The sequence below is a fragment of the Orbicella franksi genome, chromosome 1 (assembly GCF_964199315.1).
Source record: "Orbicella franksi chromosome 1, jaOrbFran1.1, whole genome shotgun sequence".
Classification (NCBI taxonomy): Eukaryota; Metazoa; Cnidaria; class Anthozoa; order Scleractinia; family Merulinidae; genus Orbicella; species Orbicella franksi.
Genome location: NC_138145.1, coordinates 39,528,988 through 39,547,115, shown reverse-complemented (window position 1 = coordinate 39,547,115; position 18,128 = coordinate 39,528,988). Strand labels below are relative to the sequence as shown.

The 18,128-nt window shown below is 38.8% G+C and overlaps 1 protein-coding gene across 1 annotated transcript in view; it reads left to right on the top strand.

Annotated features, from left to right (window-relative positions):
- Window positions 1-1,356: 1,356 nt before the first annotated feature.
- LOC145480888 (uncharacterized) overlaps window positions 1,357-18,128 on the top strand; it is a 42,291-nt gene continuing 25,519 nt past the window's right edge. The window contains 2 exon segments of the mRNA XM_081459228.1: window positions 1,357-3,157; window positions 3,160-5,046. Of these exon segments, the coding sequence (XP_081315354.1) occupies window positions 1,372-3,157; window positions 3,160-5,046 (3,673 nt within the window). The 5' untranslated portion in view covers window positions 1,357-1,371.

Here is an 18,128-nt window from a genome sequence, read left to right as displayed (position 1 = left end):
ACAACTTAACACTTTATGCAAATTAAGTGCAATGCAATTTGCGCCTTGCCTTAGGACTGTTGTTTTCGCGAAGGAGTTTATCTATTCGCTCTAAAAAGAAGATAACACTCTTGAAAAGGGTTAAAGATCGCAACACGGCAAAGATGTTCAGATGCACAATTCACTCGGATCGCCACGAGTAGTAAATGAACTTCGTAAAATTTCTGCTAACATGTACAATGTAATCGCCATAAGTTGTAACTAAAAAGACCTGGGAAATTCTTTGCAAACAAGTTCTCCCTAAATGCGTAGAAAGCTGTGATTCATTCTTAAACGAAAATGGTTTAAACTCACAACTTGCGACTGGATTAGGAGGATACTCAACGAAGCAACTTGAATAGCAAATATCTAAGCGAAACTGTCGTGCTAAAATACCCTGATTCTTTTGTTTCCATTGTGTCCAATACGCGTATTAAATTCGTAAAGTACGATTTGATACTGCGATACGAAGCCCGAGTAAACGCTCTAAGAGCGTCTAGTTATTCATATTTGGTTGAAATTATCTCACAAACTGTTAAGAATTGCTTTACTTTATCAACGGAAAGAAAGAACCCAGGAAAGTTTTTGCGAATTCGATGATCGAAAAAAAAAAAAAACAGGGAACATTGATCAGTCCAATCATCACCATCATTTCAGCAGAGTAGAACAAAACTGGAAATAGTCACACATCGGAAATATGCTTTTGACATATATTAGACTAATTAAACTTTAAATGCGAGACTGTGTTCGGTTGTGTTCAGTGTATAGCTCTTTTACTGATCTGATTTAATCTACTCGGACACTTTGAAATGGATTCATGAGTGTGCCAGAGAAAACTAAGTTGAGTAATAATGTTTAAATTTTCATATTGGCCTTAATTCGGTTTTTATCGTTGGTTTGCGTTTGTTGGGGTATCTATTTACTAAAAAAACAGTTCTGTTTCTTCTTTGTCCCTTCTTTTGGAATGGGTGTAGCGTTACAATCTAATTACTCTTTTAGTTCCCTAAACTTGGTGAGCATTTTTTATGTATTATTAGAGTGCTCATTCCCATCAGTCTGGTCTCAATTTAATTTTGATAGGAAACCAGGCGTCATATGTGGTTAACTTTGTTGTCCCGTCCCTGCTCAGGTAATACGACTCCAAAACAAAACTGCTCTTACTGCTCTGAGAGTTAGGCAGGTGCAGTTGTAATTGCGCCTTGAGTGCGCGCAAAAGCGCCAAAAAACCAAATTTGTCTTAGGACTTTTGTACATGATTGTAGGTAAGGGGACGTTTAACAGAATAATATTACTCTAAATAACTAAAAGCCTTTATTTGTGTTATTTTTATTAGGGTACATAGATGAGGACGCCATGAACAATATAGACGACATTTTACAAGCCATCTTTATTGGGTTGGTTGTTGCTATTTTCCTTCTCAACACTGGTCGTGCTCTAAAAGGCATTGAGGTCTGCAAGGAATGTTTGACCTTCCTAAATAATAAAGTGCTAAAAACGAAAGGAGAAATTTTCAATTCAGTTCATATTGGTATCCACAAAACAATATTCAAGGCGTATTGCCGTATCCCTGATCATTCAAAAGCACTAATCTACGGCAGAAAACTTCTTGACATTTTCCGCGAACGTGGTAAAAAAGATGAGGAATGGAATCTTGCGGTAAAACTGGCCGACATATATCGACAGCAGTATAAATACCTAGAAGCAAGAGAACTTTATGAGAAAGCGATTGATATCACGAAAGAAATAGGAGACAGAAAGAATGAAGTATACATTGATGAACAGGCTGGAATTATATCTTATTATCTCGGTGACTACGAAAAAGCCAAAGAATACTTTAAGAAAACACTAGCCATCACATTACAACTTGGTGATAAAAAAGGGAAGGAAAAAGCTTACGCAAACTTAGGAAGTGTGTTCACATCTCTTGGTGAATATGACAAAGCTAAAAAATATCTTAAGAAAGCACTTGCCATCACAATACAAATTGGTGACAAAGAAGGAGAAGCAGCAGATTACGGAAACTTAGGAACTGTGTTCGCATATTGTGGTCAATATGACAAAGCTAAAGAATATCTTGAGAAAGCACTTGCCATCAGAATACAAATTGTTGACAAAGAGGGAGAAGCAGCAGATTACGGAAACTTAGGAACTGTGTTTACATCTCTCGGTGAATATGAGAAGGCTAAAGAATATCTTGAGAAAGCACTTGCCATCAGAACACAAATTGGTGACAAAAAGGGTGAAGCCATCGCGTACGGAAACTTAGGAACTGTGTTTAAATCTCTTGGTGAATATGACAAGGCTAAAGAATATCTTGAGAAAACGCTCGCCATCAAAATAAAAATTGGTGACAAAAAGGGAGAAGCGAACTCTTACGAAAACTTAGCAACTGTGTTCTTATCTCTTGGTGAATATCGCAAAGCTGAAGAATATCTTCAGAAGGCACTTGCCATCAGAATACAAATTGGTGACAAAGAGGGGGAAGCTACCTTGTACGGAAGCTTAGGAACTATGTTTACAGCTCTTGGTGAATATGAGAAGGCTAAAGAAAATCTTGAGAAAGCACTTCCCATCAAAATACAAACTGGTGACAAAAAAGGTCAAGCAGCAGATTACAGAAACTTAGGAACTGTGTTTACATCTCTTGGTGAATATGACAAGGCTATAGCATATCTTCAGAAAGCACTTGCCATCAAAATACAAATTGGTGACAAAGAAGGAGAAGCCAACTCGCACGAAAACTTAGGAACTCTGTTTTTATATCTTGGTGAATATCGCAAAGCTAAAGAATATCTTGAGAAAGCATTGTCCATCAGAATACAAATTGGCGACAAAAAGGGAGAAGCAGCAGATTACGGAAACTTAGGAACTGTGTTCAGATCTCTTGGTGAATATGACAAGGCTAAAGAATATCTTGAGAAAGCACTTGCATTTAAAATACAAATTGGTGACAAAGAGGGAGAAGCCACCTCGTACGGAAACTTGGGAGCTGTGTTTACATCTCTTGGTGAATATGAGAAGGCTAAACAATATCTTGAGAAAGCACTTGCCATCAGAATACGAATTGGTGACAAAAACGGAGAAGCAACAGATTACGGAAACTTAGGAGCTGTGTTCAGATCTCTTGGTGAATATGACAAGCTAAAGACTATCTTGAGAAAGCACTTCCCATTAGAATACAAATTGGTGACAAAAAAGGAGAAGCAGCAGATTATGGAAACTTAGGAACTGTGTTTACATCTCGTGGTGAATATAAGAAGGCTAAAGAATATCTTGAGAAAGCACTTGCCATCAGAACACAGATTGGTGACAAAGAGGGAGAAGCAGCAGATTACGGAAACATAGGAACTGTGTTTACATCTCTTGGTGAATATGATAAGGCTAAAGAATGTCTTGAGAAAGCACTTGCCATCAGAATACAAATTGGTGACAAAGTGGGAGAAGCCAGCTCGTATGGAAACTTAGGAACTGTGTTTACATCTCTTGGTGAATATGACAAGGCTAAAGAATATCTTGTGAAAGCACTTGCCATGAGAACACAAATTGGTGACAAAAAGGGAGAAGCAGCAGATTACGGAAACTTAGGAACTGTGTTTGCATCTCTTGGTGAATATGACAAGGCTAAAGAATATTTTGAGAAAGCACTTGCCATTAGACTACAAATTGGTGACAAAAAGGGAAACGCCAGCTCGTGCGAAAACTTCGGAACTGTGTTTAAATCTCTTGGTGAATATGAGAAGGCTAAAGAATATCTTGACAAAGCACTTGCCATCGCAGTACAAATTGGCGACAAAGAGGGAGAAGCCAGCTCGTACGGAAACTTAGGAAATGTGTTTACATCTCTTGGTGAATATGAGAAGGCTAAAGACTATCTTGGGAAAGCACTTGCCATCAGAACACAAATTGGTAACAAAAATGGAGAAGCAGCAGATTACGGAAACTTAGGAACTGTGTTTACATGTCTTGGTGAATATGACAAAGCTAAAGAATATCTTGAGAAAGCACTTGCCATAAGAATACGAATTGGTGACAAAGAGGGAGAAGCCAGCTCGTACGGAAGCTTAGGAAATGTGTTTAGATGTCTTGGTGAATATGGAAAGGCTAAAGAATATCTTGTGAAAGCACTTGTTATCAGAACACAAATTGGTGACAAAGAGGGAGAAGCAGCAGATTACGGAAACTTAGGAATTGTGTTCAGATCTCTTGGTGAATATGAGAAGGCTAAAGAATATCTTGAGAAAGCACTTGCCATTAAGACACAAATTGGTGGCAAAGAGGGAGAAGCCACCTCGTACGGAAATTTAGGAGTTGTGTTGAGATGTCTTGGTGAATATGAGAAGGCTAAAGAATATCTTGTGAAAGCACTTGCCATCAGAACACAAATTGGTGACAAAAGGGGAGAAGCAGCAGATTACGGAAACTTAGGAACTGTGTTTTTATCTCTTGGTGAATATGAGAAGGCTAAAGAATATCTTGAGAAAGCACTTGCCATCAGAATACAAATTGGCGACAAAGAGGGGGAAGCCAACTCGTACGGAAACTTAGGTACTGTGTTTGAATCTCTTGGTCAATATCACAAGGCTAAAGAATATCTTGTGAAAGCACTTGCCATCAGAACACAAATTGGTGACAAAAAAGGAGAAGCAGGAGATTACGGAAACTTAGGAAGTGTGTTTGCGTCTCTTGGTGAATATGACAAGGCTAAAGAATATCTTGAGAAAGCACTTGCCATCAGGATACAAATTGGTGACAAAGAGGGAGAAGCCAGCTCGTACGGACACTTAGGAACTGTGTTTACATCTTTTGCTGAATATGACAAGGCTAAAGAATATCTTGAGAAAGCACTTGCCATCAGGATACAAATTGGTCACAGAAAGGGAGAAGCCAGCTCGTACGGAAACTTAGGAACTGTGTTTGCATCTCTTGGTGAATATGAGAAGGCTAATGAATATCTTGAGAAAGCACTTGCCATCAGGATACAAATTGGTGACAGAGAGGGTGAAGCCAGCTCCTACGGAAACTTAGGAAGTTTGTTTACATCTCTTGGTGAATATGACAAGGCTAAAGAATATCTTGAGAAAGCACCTGCCATCAGAATACGAATTGGCGACAAACAGGGGGAAGGAGTAGACTACGGAAGGTTGGCAACTGTGTTTACATTTCTTGGTAAATATGTCGTGGCTGAAGATTATATTCAGAAGGCACTCTCAATAACTCGAGACATTGAGGACTTAGAGACTGAGTTTAAAATTCTGTGTCTTCTTACAGTGGTGAAGTTATCCCAATACAAGATCCAGGAAGCGTTTGACTGTCTGTTGAGTAGTATGAATAAAAGCGAATCTTTGCGAAAATTTTTACGGGAGAACGACCATTTTAAGGTATTGTCTTCAGACGTTCACGATTTTCCCTATCGGAATCTTAGTGCATTTCTTTGTTTTACGGCAAATCCAAACTATGCCCTTTATGTTTTAGAGCTGGCACGGGCTAGAGCATTAGCAGATTTGATGGCATCTCAGTACTCTGTTGAAAGCCACATCTCAGCTGATCCGCAATCGTGGTTTGGTATCGAAAGTATTATGAACAAAGAAAGAAACTCTTCTTGTCTCTACATTTCTTATCATGATCATGATCTGTTTTTCTGGGTTCTCAAGACAAGTGGAATCATTCATTTCCGAAGAATAACAGTAGATGAGAAGCTAGTTGGTGCCGAACTAGTTGACAAGTTAGATGATTTCTTCGCTAAAAGCTTTCGAAGCTTTGGTATTGCACCCGAGGAGGATTGCGAAGATCGATCTTTAAATGACGTTCAGAGCGGCGCAGCATTGAGACTTATAGAGGAAGAACAAGAAGAAAGTGGAAACTCCAGATCGAGCGTTTCTTTGTACTACAGAATGTTAATCAGTCCGGTAGCTGATCTACTTGAAGAGCTCGAGCTCATTGTTGTTCTTGATCGCTGCTTAAACCAAGTTCCATTTCCAGCGTTAGCGGATGAAGGCGGCAGGTATTTATCAGAGAAATTCAGAATCCGCATCGTTCCTTCTTTGACGACTCTAAAGCTCATTCAGGACAGTCCGGCAGACTATCACAGTCAGACTGGTGCTCTGATAGTGGGGGATCCAGCTGTCGGTACTGTGGGTTACAAAGGAAAGAAAATGTCCTTTTCTAGGTTACCATGGGCAAGAAATGAGGCAGCCATGATTGGACGACTGGTAGGTGTTCAACCTTTGCTAGGAGAGAAGGCCACAAAGCAGGCGGCACTTGACAGGTTACATTCAGTGAGTCTGATACATTTTGCAGCCCATGGTAATGCTGACCGAGGAGAAATTGCCCTTTCTCCGGTACGCCCTTCTGACAGCACTCCAGAAGAAGAAGATTATCTTTTGAGGATGTCGGACATTGCACAAGTTAAATTGCGAGCTAAGCTTGTGGTACTTAGCTGCTGCCATAGTGCTTGTGGGCAGATTAGAACCGAAGGAGTCGTTGGGATCGCTCGAGCGTTCTTAGGATCTGGTGCACGGTCCGTTTTGGTGGCTCTATGGGCCATAAGTGACGAAGCAACAGAGCATTTGATGCTTCAATTCTACAAGCATCTTGTTCGTGGTGAGAGTGCCAGTGAATCTCTTCACCAGGCCATGAAGTGGATGCGAGGTAACGGCTTTGACAGGGTTTCCGAATGGGCACCATTTATGCTGATTGGAGATAACGTGACTTTTGACTTTGGAAAATAAGAGTAAGTTTCCTTAAAGAGGTACTATGACGAAAATCGCATCTTTCCTATTTAAACCATTTAAAACATAGACAAGCAGTCTGCACGAAAAGAAAAACTCTGTTTACTATTTTTAATTATCTCTTACCGTTCCAGAGGTATTCAAGTTTTTAAAATAGGTGCTCCGCATTATGAAAATAAGATTTTGTTACCATGGCAACATAATGGGTTTCAGACCTCCCCGATATTAAAGACTTTTCTGGCCATCTGTAACGTTCGACATTGATATTTGCCAATGATACCTGATTAGCATGATCCAGCAAGCGTATAAATACGTTAGGTCGAGTTCATGGCCTTGTTTAATATTTTTTGAGCATAAAATCGTTAAAATATTGAAATCAGGCTGGAGAGTACTTGGAAAGTATGGGTTACTTTGGGAACCAAAATTTTTCTAGCCGTAGGTGTGTTGCATGTAGGAATAATAGCCTACCAAGTTTCAATGGTTTCTACCACAAATTGACCGAGATAGTTGTATCTATATACTATCTATATTTTACGCTATTTTCAAACTTACATCTCCGAAACCAATGCAGATATTTGCAAACGGTCAACGGAGTTTTTAATCTCTCGTAGAATTCTATTTTATTAGAGAGTGTGCAGTATAAGTGTTTAAGCGTAATCTAGGTGATGCTCTACTTAACATATAATATCGTTAAAAGTGATTTATTGGCATTTTTTCAATTATACCTTTGAGCTATAAAAACGCCTGAAAGCTCATAAAACTGTTGGAGGTGCACTATGAGTGCCTTTGGAGGCAGAGACATGGCAGCACTAAGGCAGACACTCGAGTATGCTAAAACTCTACAGAGAGTTACCACTGATAACATATCACGTTATTTTGCTAAAGCTGGTCCAATGCGTACTCTTCTCGAGCAAAACAAAATCTGCTTTCTTAAAGAAAGAAGAGATTTCATACCTTGGTTAAATCGAGGAAACCTTTGATCTTTTTTATATGAAGAAGTAAATCGTTTTATTTCGTGAGCATATCTCAGTCAGAGATACAGTGATTCATTATGTTTCTACTTTTGCAGGCTTGCTTTTCACCAGCGTCATACCCAGGGCCTGACATTAAAATTCAAGATGACGCCCAGCTGTTCCCTGATTATAGACACAGTTTGAATCAAAGAGATGATTTAATTTTTGCAAGGAGTAACTCCGTGACAAGACTGGTTAATGAGAAACGAAAGTAGTAGTAAATGATCAGTGAGTAATCAGTAGTCAGTAGCAAGTACTCAAGATATACTTCCTCCTTAGCAGGGTTACCCCTCCTCCTCCTATCCTTTATCGGTTATGTCGAAAACTCAGGCCACCCCAGATCTCGAGTTTGCCCATGCTCTTTAAGTCCTAATGTATCTCTGGTAGGGGTGGTGTCTACAACCTCCCTGCATTCAAAGCAACTTGTTCTCTACCCAGGGTCACCCAAGATTTCTCATGTAAACGGTTCTCTGCTATTTAAGAACTACCAAACAATTTTTTCTATATACAAAGGCTCTAATTTTATTTAGGACCATTTGTCAATGATTTACGTTGCAGAAGCACGGCAGTAGAAGTTAGAGGGAGCTTAAAATAGACTATCGTTGATTATAATTATCGCAAACTTCCTCGCGCCGGTTGATCATGTAAATGACAGTTGATGATAGTTAGGGAAACCAATCATTTTTCTCGAAGTATCACTGACTAAGATGCACCGTGCGACCACAGCACAGAGCTTTGATTTCATTTTTTAGTGTTTAAGTAGCTTCAAGTGCAAGTTCAGGTTCTCACAATTGTTTAAATTACAATAATTTGTCGTATTAAATAACAAACAACCAGAAAAACAAACAAAAGAAAAACTTAATAGTGGCTAAGGAAGCGGACGCTTTCGAGTTGGCAACCAAACCAGTGAAATCGGTTAAGTAGTAAGTTAGTCGAGTAGGTGATAAGAAATAACTTGATAAACAATACGTAACTAAATAGAGGTGTAAATAAAGTAGCTAATACGAGTGTTTACACTATTCATGTCTCACTAGCAAGTACGGGCATTGTACAGAGGTCCTTTGAACTGATTAAAAGACGTGCATTTAATATCAATTGATTTTTTTTTCTAGATTTACGGGGAATTTTCTCCTTTTAGTGTTGTACTTTAATTTGGGCTTTTACCGACGGTCAAATCAGAAAAGTTCAGGGCAATGAAAGAGACTTTCACCAAAGCGAAAGTAAGACCTTGATAAGTTTTAATTATAACTTGATATTTTAGGACTCGAAACCAGATGACAAATAACTAGTTCACTTCTTCAAAGGCTCTGAAGGGGATCATAGAAAGGAGGGCGCGTCATGCACCGCGCTCCTTCCATTTATCCCTACCCAGGCTTCCAAAGCGCGCTTCGAGGTAAATACATCAGTAACCTCTGAGAAGAAGAAACATTAACTGGTGTATTTTTTTCTAGTCCCATATTCAACTCCTTGGCCGCGCTTATAAATAGCAAACTGGTGTGCCTCCTGTCAGCTTGGATTCCCCATGTTACTTCATTAACAATCACTGAGTTTAGGCAATTCTTTGAAAAGCCATTACATGTTGCAAAACTTCTTACTTCTATATTTCTGGACAATTATTGAATCACAAAGCGAAGATTAACTGTTTGGGTCTATGATGTCGTGGTTTTGTTACGATACAAATGACGAAGAATGTCATTTGTCAAATCGTGCAAACTACATTTATTATCATTCCATGCATTTTTCTTCCTTTTCATTGGCCGAAAGCCCACCACGTGACCTGCAAATAACTGTCTCAAATAATGGTCTGCTCATGCGTAATACCGTCTAAATGTGTTTTGCTGCAAATAATATTTTACGTATGCGTAATATCAACCAGGCTCTCGGGTGAAAAACTGGCAGATCGCTTCCGTGAGCTGCCAGAGGTTGACTTAAATATGAAAACAAAGTTGGCGATCGAATGACAAAACAATATTGTAGGCCATCTCCAAATTACCTTTAGCCTCTTTCTTAAAGCGAGTCTTGATGCCCATCCTTTGATATGAAAATGAGATTTCATTCACATGCAAAGTAAACTCATTTTCATATGAATGGTTGTGAACCAGGCCTCGTTTTGATGAAGAGGCTGAACTTGGTTATCGCAAATCATGATCCATCAAATGTTTTTGCTGTCGCACAATTGCTCCAAATGCTTCACGTGACTGAATATTCCCCAGCTAAAACTGGGGAAACTCCGAGTGATATTCCCCAATTTTCAAAACTGTGCGTTTGCGGAAAATATTTGAAGGATAATAAACACCACAGCCTCCATTTGGCTTCGGCAGATAATTGATCTGCTCGCCACTGACAAATCACAATATTTTGCTCAACCTCGTCCAACAATTGTTCATTATGTAGCGACTGAAACAGATGAAAATCTCTCGGGTCTTACGGAATATGGTAATGAAGAGTTACACAGCGCCAAGAATTCTCAGTTTTCCTATGTTGCCTTATTTGTCTTTAAAGCACTTTTCTCTTTCTATGTCAAAGTATTTTCTGTCAAGGAATCCACAAACAAAATAGAAATGTTCTTGAAAGCTATTCGACCGCTTTTCTTCTCCTTATTTAGCAAAGAATGAAGATACGAAAGGATGCAATACACCTTAGATTTGTTTTTCTTTTGTTTCAAGAGGAATTTCAGTCTCTCGTTTTTAGCTTTACGCTGATCCTAAACACCTTAATTATGATTGATTGGTTCATTGATCAACCGTTTGCGGCTCACGGTGTCACGCTTGGAAACTGTTCAGAACGAAGTGGTTTGGATTTTATAGGTCGAGGTGACAAAAGTCTCGAGAGTTGTCTTCAAAACACCTCAACGTGAATTCTTGATATTTACGTAACTATGAAGTAAGATTTACAATTAGTACTAGGAAATTCGAGTGTGAAAGTGTATAAAAGTAAAAAACCATTGGTCAAGAATATGCTACTGCGCGAGTGGTCGGCTATCTTTGTAAATGTCATAAACGGCCTTGAAACAAAATCACGTAAACACAACAATTTAGTTTTCGTTTCCACTAGGCACGTCAGATGCTCTGAAACTGAAATTTTTTTAATGGATGAATAATGTTAATTAATACGAGCGATCCTCTGCAGTTTTTCTGGAGCAGAGCAGACCACTAAACATAGAAGCGTAATTCACCATCTTTATTAACTTATCATAGACTACTAGCTACTACTGTGCAACGGTAAGTTAGTCGATATTTGTTTAAAACAAAGAATTGGTTCATGCTTAGCGTGCGTATATCGAGTTATGGACGCACGCGGGAAGTTTGGAGAGCACGAAAGAAGCGTAAGAGTTGCTCGAGGCGATAGCCGAGAGCAACTCTAGCTTCTTGGGTGCTCTCTAAACTTTCCAAGCATCCATAATTCGATATACGCACAGCTAAAAGTATAAACCAATTCTTTTATAACATGGCGACAACATATTGGGCGCTAAAACATGTTTTATTTGCGATTAACTACAAAGTTCTCACAATGCACGGAGAAGGAAAACAAAGGTCATTAGGATCCTAACGCGCCACGATCAGTTGAACGAAAACGCTGAACCTGGTTTCTAAAACTGTCAACGAAAAATTCGCTTCTTCGATTTAATTATAATGAAAATGTACGCAAACAAAGTCAAAAATACTCAATGAAAATGTAGACAAACAAAGTCAAAATACTCAAGTTTAAGTAAACATCTTAGTTCGGCAAAAGTCAAAGGCTCGAAGTAGGGTTTGGAGTGTTTAGAATAATCTTCACATTGCCGAACCTTAACCAAAAGGAACTCGCACTAAACTCGAAGGAAATTTCACAGCTGAAATGAAACTGCACACGTCATTATATTGAGCACGGCTGTGTCTACATAAAGATTTTGTTCATGATGGCTCAATAGGAATTAGGAAGGACTAGCGCGCGCGCCATGTTACAGCAAGGTTTAATTTCAAGTTTGACTAAAAGCAATTACAATACACATTTTGCTTATTCGGGATATCGCCAAAACCTTCTCACATAATAATATAGCCTAGTGATTAAGAATGGAGGCCCCAAATCAAATCCGCTTGCCAGCACTAATCTACTAGCAGTTTATTACTGACCTGCCTTAGCAAATGCTATGTGTCCCTTCCAACTGGTGTTTTGAATTTCCCACATTCAGAGTTGAGAATAGACCGCAGTGAATTAAGAACGCACTTTTTGACAAAGAAACTGTTCACCTTCAGCCCCGAGTAGAACGTTAATCTATTCTCAACGAAAGTTTCTTTCGGCCACAAACAGATGCTCTATAAACACTGGCCTCACTGTACGGAAGAACAAAGAAAAAATTGGTTTTCGGATGTTTTCTAAAGGTAGCATTACGCACCGATAAAATTAGTCTTGAATTCGTTGTTTCTTATGTAGCTTGATTTATTAGCTGCATTAAAAAAACTTCTTTCGGTTTGGTTCGATTGATAACTCAGCTGTCGACCACACTAAAACTAGACAGATGAAAATCATGCCTATTGCGATACCCTGCTGGAAGGAGGGAGATACTGAGAATATCAAGTAACAAATCAGGAAAATTTTATCGTAGGCGGCCTCTCGAGACATCTGTTTCGTTCCTTGAGCAACTAATATCCACTTGAGCACTAATATCCTTGACAGTATCCACCTGAGCACTAATATCCTTGAGCACTTCGTCAATTTTCCGCTGGCCGGAATCTCTCCTTTATTAGAAGGAAACGTTGTTTTGCACCAAGTAATCTAACACGCATTTCGAGTTTCGGATTCGATGATCGGCAAACTGGTTTCAAGTTGATTGAAGATTCAACGCAATGAAAATTCATTTCGAGGCTTTTAGGATCTAACCAATGGCAGCCATTTAGATCTGAGAAGCTCTGAAGGTCGATTTCTAATAATAATATTTCTCATGTACTCATGTCTCTAAGTTACTTTCTACCTTTTCGGGTGCCTTTCGCGAAGAATTCTTACGCGCGCCGACGTGAGTTTCAATAAAACGAATTAGCATGTTTCCAGAATGAATATAGCCATAAGCATTCATAGCGCGCGCATGTCTCCCCAACGTTTCCCAGTTCCACAAAACTGGAAACATAGTTTCCAGCGTCAATTTTGGTTCCAAGATGCAAATTATGCTACCGCTACACGGCGGAGAATTTTAACAAGAACCCGAGCATGCGAGCAGCTGCAAAACGCTTTTGAGCAAGAGCAGGCTAGCAGCTAGCACTCATCTAATTTTTGTGAGCAGTTCTAGCAAGGGCTAAATTTTGCGAGTACTTTTAAATTGAATGGGACCTTTCAATACCCCTACTAAACCATCGCGATTTGCTGTATTTTTTTTATTCCGTACACCGCCATTAATTCTAAAAGCGTGCGTATCCTGATTGCGCAGTGCATATCATGCTTTGACGAAGAAGTTTAACTCCGTGTCCCGCTTTGAAATAAAGCCTATCCAGAATTCAACCAAACACCTGCGTAATATGTCATCCCTTTTCTCGGAATTTCGGGAAAGGCGTCGAGTGTTCCATAGTTTTCACTTTCGACCCTTTTTAATGCGAACCTCACAGTGGTAAGCACAACTTTTCTCTTATTTTGTGGCCTTTATGTGACATCCTGTTACAGCTGAAATGAGGAAGAATAGCATTGATCAAATCGTGAAAACTATTTGATGTAGTGACTGACACATAATAAATTCACGATCTTCCGTGTGTGTGAGATGAGCCACTTTGAAAACGATGTCACAGTATTGTCCGTAGTAACCGTCCCGCAAAGGACTGCGAGATCAGACGTTTCTAAAGCGAATTGTCATTTAACACTTTGAAATTTAAAAGCTTGATTTACAAAAGTATGCGTTGGTCCGGAGGGGAAATTATTCCAAGCGTTTTCTTTTTTTTAAATTCTGTGAACACAGAAAAAGAAATCTCTTTTGTGGTTTCTGCTTGTGACGTCAGATACTGTGAAACTGAAAAGATTTTACAGATAGATCATTGATTTCTGCGATCAACAAAATTATTACCACTAACACGTAGATGTCCCGGCTCTCAAGTTTTTCTTGAGGAGGGCGAAAGGCTGTACACAAACTATTTAATTGTGCAACGGTAAGTTAGTCGTTATCTCATTTCAAACAATGTATAATTTCGGCTTCTGCTGATATTAAACACTTTCAAAATCCATGTAGTTACTGATGTTAACAGTAAATACACAGACTTAATTGTCTTGAAATGTAAATAAAGAAGATCGAGCAATATCAGTTTCTTTCAAGTTGCCTCATTTGTTTTAAGCGCACGTTAGTCTTTCCATGACTTGAAATTGAAACTAGAATGTACCATCAAGAGTCCACAACAAAGTGGAATAATGAAGTTTAAAACCGTCTGACTGCTTTCTCGTCTGCATTTAGAAAAGAATGAACGAAACAATGGAAATGGATTGGATAGCGAGCAGTAAAATCTGAACAGTTTTATTTTACACGGCTGGCTCTGGAGGCGTACTTCGTGCTCCTTGAGCTAATGAACGCTGCGAAGAGATATCAATGTGGTGAAACTGTAGAGTTCACAGAGGAAGTGCGATTTGCTGTTCCCGCCATTGACTTTAAGAGAGTCCCGCTTCTCGCTTGACGATGAGTGCAAATAACGTTTCCCCCGAGATAGTTTCATCCCGTATTCATCGCTGTAATTATTTAAAACCCATCTCGCATACCGCCAAACACATGCGTGGTGTGATCTTCTTTATCTTGAAACTTCGGGAAACACCGGAACATTTCGTAGTTTTCACTTTTCAAAGGGAATTCTAATGTGGTAAGAAGCTAATCTTGTATTGTTTACCCTGTCATTTTGAGAAGAAGATATAATTCAAAGATATAGTTCACATATTTATTAAATCAAAAAACAACGATAAATCGCAAACTTGAAAATGTTTGATTCTGTGATTTGCCTGTTTGTTACAAGGCAAATAAGGAAGAAAGCCATCGAACAAAACTTGTCAACTACTTTACATAGCAACTGATGCAAACAGTAAATTCACAAACTTACGTATGTTAAATGCAAATGGAAGTTTCAAAAGGACGAGCGATATCAGCTCTGTTTAAGTTCCGCTTATTTGTCGTAAAGCGCGTTAGTCTTTCCATGACATGAAACTGAAAAGTAAATTGTATCATTCATCAAGAAATCCACAGTAAATGGAGTGATGAATTTGAAAGCTGTCATATGGATATCTCGGTGTGTTTTTTTTTTTTTTTTTTTAGAAAAGAATGAACATGAGAACGGATATAACACGCCTTAGAAATAATTGCTTCTCTGGTAAATGTGCCTAAATCCGTTTGTACATAGTTCTTAATAGAGGACAATAGCTATAAAGCCCGGCAAATATCAAAGGAGCAAACTAAGATGCCAAGATTTATGTTGGAAGGTCCACCACTGGGCACAATCTTTTGTTTTGCGCTCATACACTATCCATGATTTACGTAACAAAAACGTTTCTATTGATTAGTTCTTCACTCAGTAGTAGACAACAACTTTGTTTTCCGCACTGTCAAAGCCATAAAAAAAAACAAACACATACGACAAAGAACTATGTCGTTTTTCATAACCATTCCCTTCCATTAACTATGGTTTGCACCAGTCGTTGTTTCTCCTGTGTCTTGCATGGGAAGTCCCTCGTGTTATTTAGTTGATCGCCTTTGGTTTGAAGTTAATCTTAAGATCGCACAACTAAACACTGTAAGTTCATGATTGCTAGATCGATCGCCCTTCAGTGTTTTTATAAAGTATTACGTTCTCAAATCGCTCAGAATTAACTGCCTTGCGTTTTATGGGGCGTACTTGCTGATAAATGTCTCGAGAAGTGTTTGCAGAAACCAAAATGCAAATTGGTGACATTTCGCATTCATGGGTACAAAATCTATTCGTGAGCAAAAGTCATAATGGCCTTATGCAAAGTTCACGTGCCCACGACAATTTCTTTTTCATATTTTTCTGTTTCCGCTTGTGACATCAAATGCTTTGAAACTGAAATGGTTTTATAGATTGATAATTTATGCGAATAACACGCTATATAAGCAATGACACATAAACGTCCCTGTGGAGTTCTTCTTTCGAAGAACGGACGACTCATTGTACACTGGCTACGGTGAAACGGTAAGTTAGTTGTTATCTTGTTTCAAACATTATATCATTTCGGCTTCCACTGTTAACAGTTTAATACCATATCCATATTGCTTATTCGGCATATCATGAACATGTCCTCAAATGGGCTCCTGATATTGTATAGTCTAGTTGTTACGGTGTAGATATCCCGATTGAAAACCTCTTGCCAGCACTAATCTGTTTGCGGTCTATTAGTAACCTGCTTTAGCTAGTGCTTCATAATGGTATGTCTGCCAACCGGTTATTAGGGAATACATTTAGGGTTGAGATAAGACTGTCATGGATCAAGAACACACCTTTATGATAGTCACTTTACAAAGACGTTGCTCACCTGCAAAGCCAAAGTAGAACCTAACTCGAACACAGAACCGGTCTCTTTTAGTTACGAAATGCTGTATGCATACTGGATTCACTGTAAGGGCGCAAACTAATACAAATTTGTTTTGCGCGCAACATCACCAACCATTCAAAATCGAAAATAGAAGCGTTCGCACTTAGCTTTATTTAGTCTCAGAAAAAACAAGTTCGATTCTCTTCAATTGATAATTTGGGTGTCTACAGTGGATCAGACGAAACAATTTACACCCGCGCTTCACGTTACTCTACTGGGGGAGGGAGGACCCAGGGAGGCACCGAGGATAGCAAATAAACTCTGAACGGTAGTAGTAATATTTGTGGTTATTTTTTATCTTTCTGTCCTTTAGAAGAGTACTCCATGCTCATTGAGCTAATTCACGCTCCTTAGAGATCTTTTTGGTAAAACTGTAGAGTTCACAAAGAAAATGCGATTTTCTGGTTTTTGAAATATTTCTCCGCATCCCACCATTAACTACAAAATAGCCACACATCCCGCTTATCGAACAGTGCAAATTAAATCTTTCCACAAGGTATTTTCATCCTGTATCCTTTTTTAGACCCATCCCAAATACCGACAAAGGAATGCGAGATATGATAATCTATTTTCTTGGAATTTCGGGAAACACCCGAATGTTTCGTAGTCTTCACTTTTGAAACTAGCACTTTTCTGTGGGAAGTTTAGCGGTATTGTTTGCCCTCGTGACCACAGAATAGCTGCAAGGATGTTTATAAAATCACGAAGGGAAGATTTATCTCAAATTCATCAATGTCATCGATCACGTCGTTAAAACCACATTATGTAGGCCACTTAGTGACGGACACAAATAAAACTTTGCAATCTCTCGTGTCTTTAAAATGATAATTAAGAATTACACAACACCAAGCATTACCTTTTTTTATTGCGTTCCCTTATCTGTATTTAATCCTAAGTGTTTTGGGTTTTGTCGGTTAAGCTGCCAAATGTATCGAGGTTGCCTGCAGAAACCACAATCATAAGTTGCATTTAGCAAGTTGGATTTCTTTTAGTTTTTCGCTTTATTTTGTTTTGTTTTGTTTGGCTTTTTTAATTCAAAACCCGGATTCACGAATTAGTGGCGAGGAAATTGTTGTGCAAGTGGTGAATTTTTTTTTTTTTTTTATATTTGAGGACATGGCAAAGGTCATAAATCAGCTCATGTAAAGATCACGTAGACAGTAGACAGTTGTTTCAAAATGGAAAAAGTGTAGTCAGGAGATGTCATAAGTTCTATGGAAAAAGGTACTACCAGAAGCCTACAAATGCATCGCGCGAGCATGAATTACATGGTCACGCGCACAAGCTACGCGTTACGTTATTTTAAATACTGTATGACAATGAACTTCGCTTTCATATCACTGATGAAGGCTTAAGCATTAGCCGAAACTTCTTGTGAAAAATATCAAGAGTCAGTGGCTAACCTTTCTTCATAGAACTTAAAACAGTAGTTTTCTCTGTTGTTTCTGCTCGTGACATTGGATTCTGTGTTTCGATGTACAATATGCTAGCAGCACGATTATCGAAGCTCAAAGTTGAATCAAGAGGTCAGCAACAACATTTAGCAAAAACATGAAGAACTGAAACGGTTTACGATTTGCATTTTTTTTTTTGGAAGTGATATAAACTAAATGCTATTTCGTATAAAAGACAAGCGAACTTTCTACAACGTCAATTGACAGCCACTGCACAGAAGTCTCCAAAGATTAGTGGTATGGTTCAGGTCTTCCAAAACAACATTGTTAGCCATGACACTGTCAACATAAATTAAAGCTATCAACTCTTCTCTCATTTTTTTCTTGTTTTCGTAATGGGTGACACGTAGAGGCGAGCTTAGTCATCAAGATCA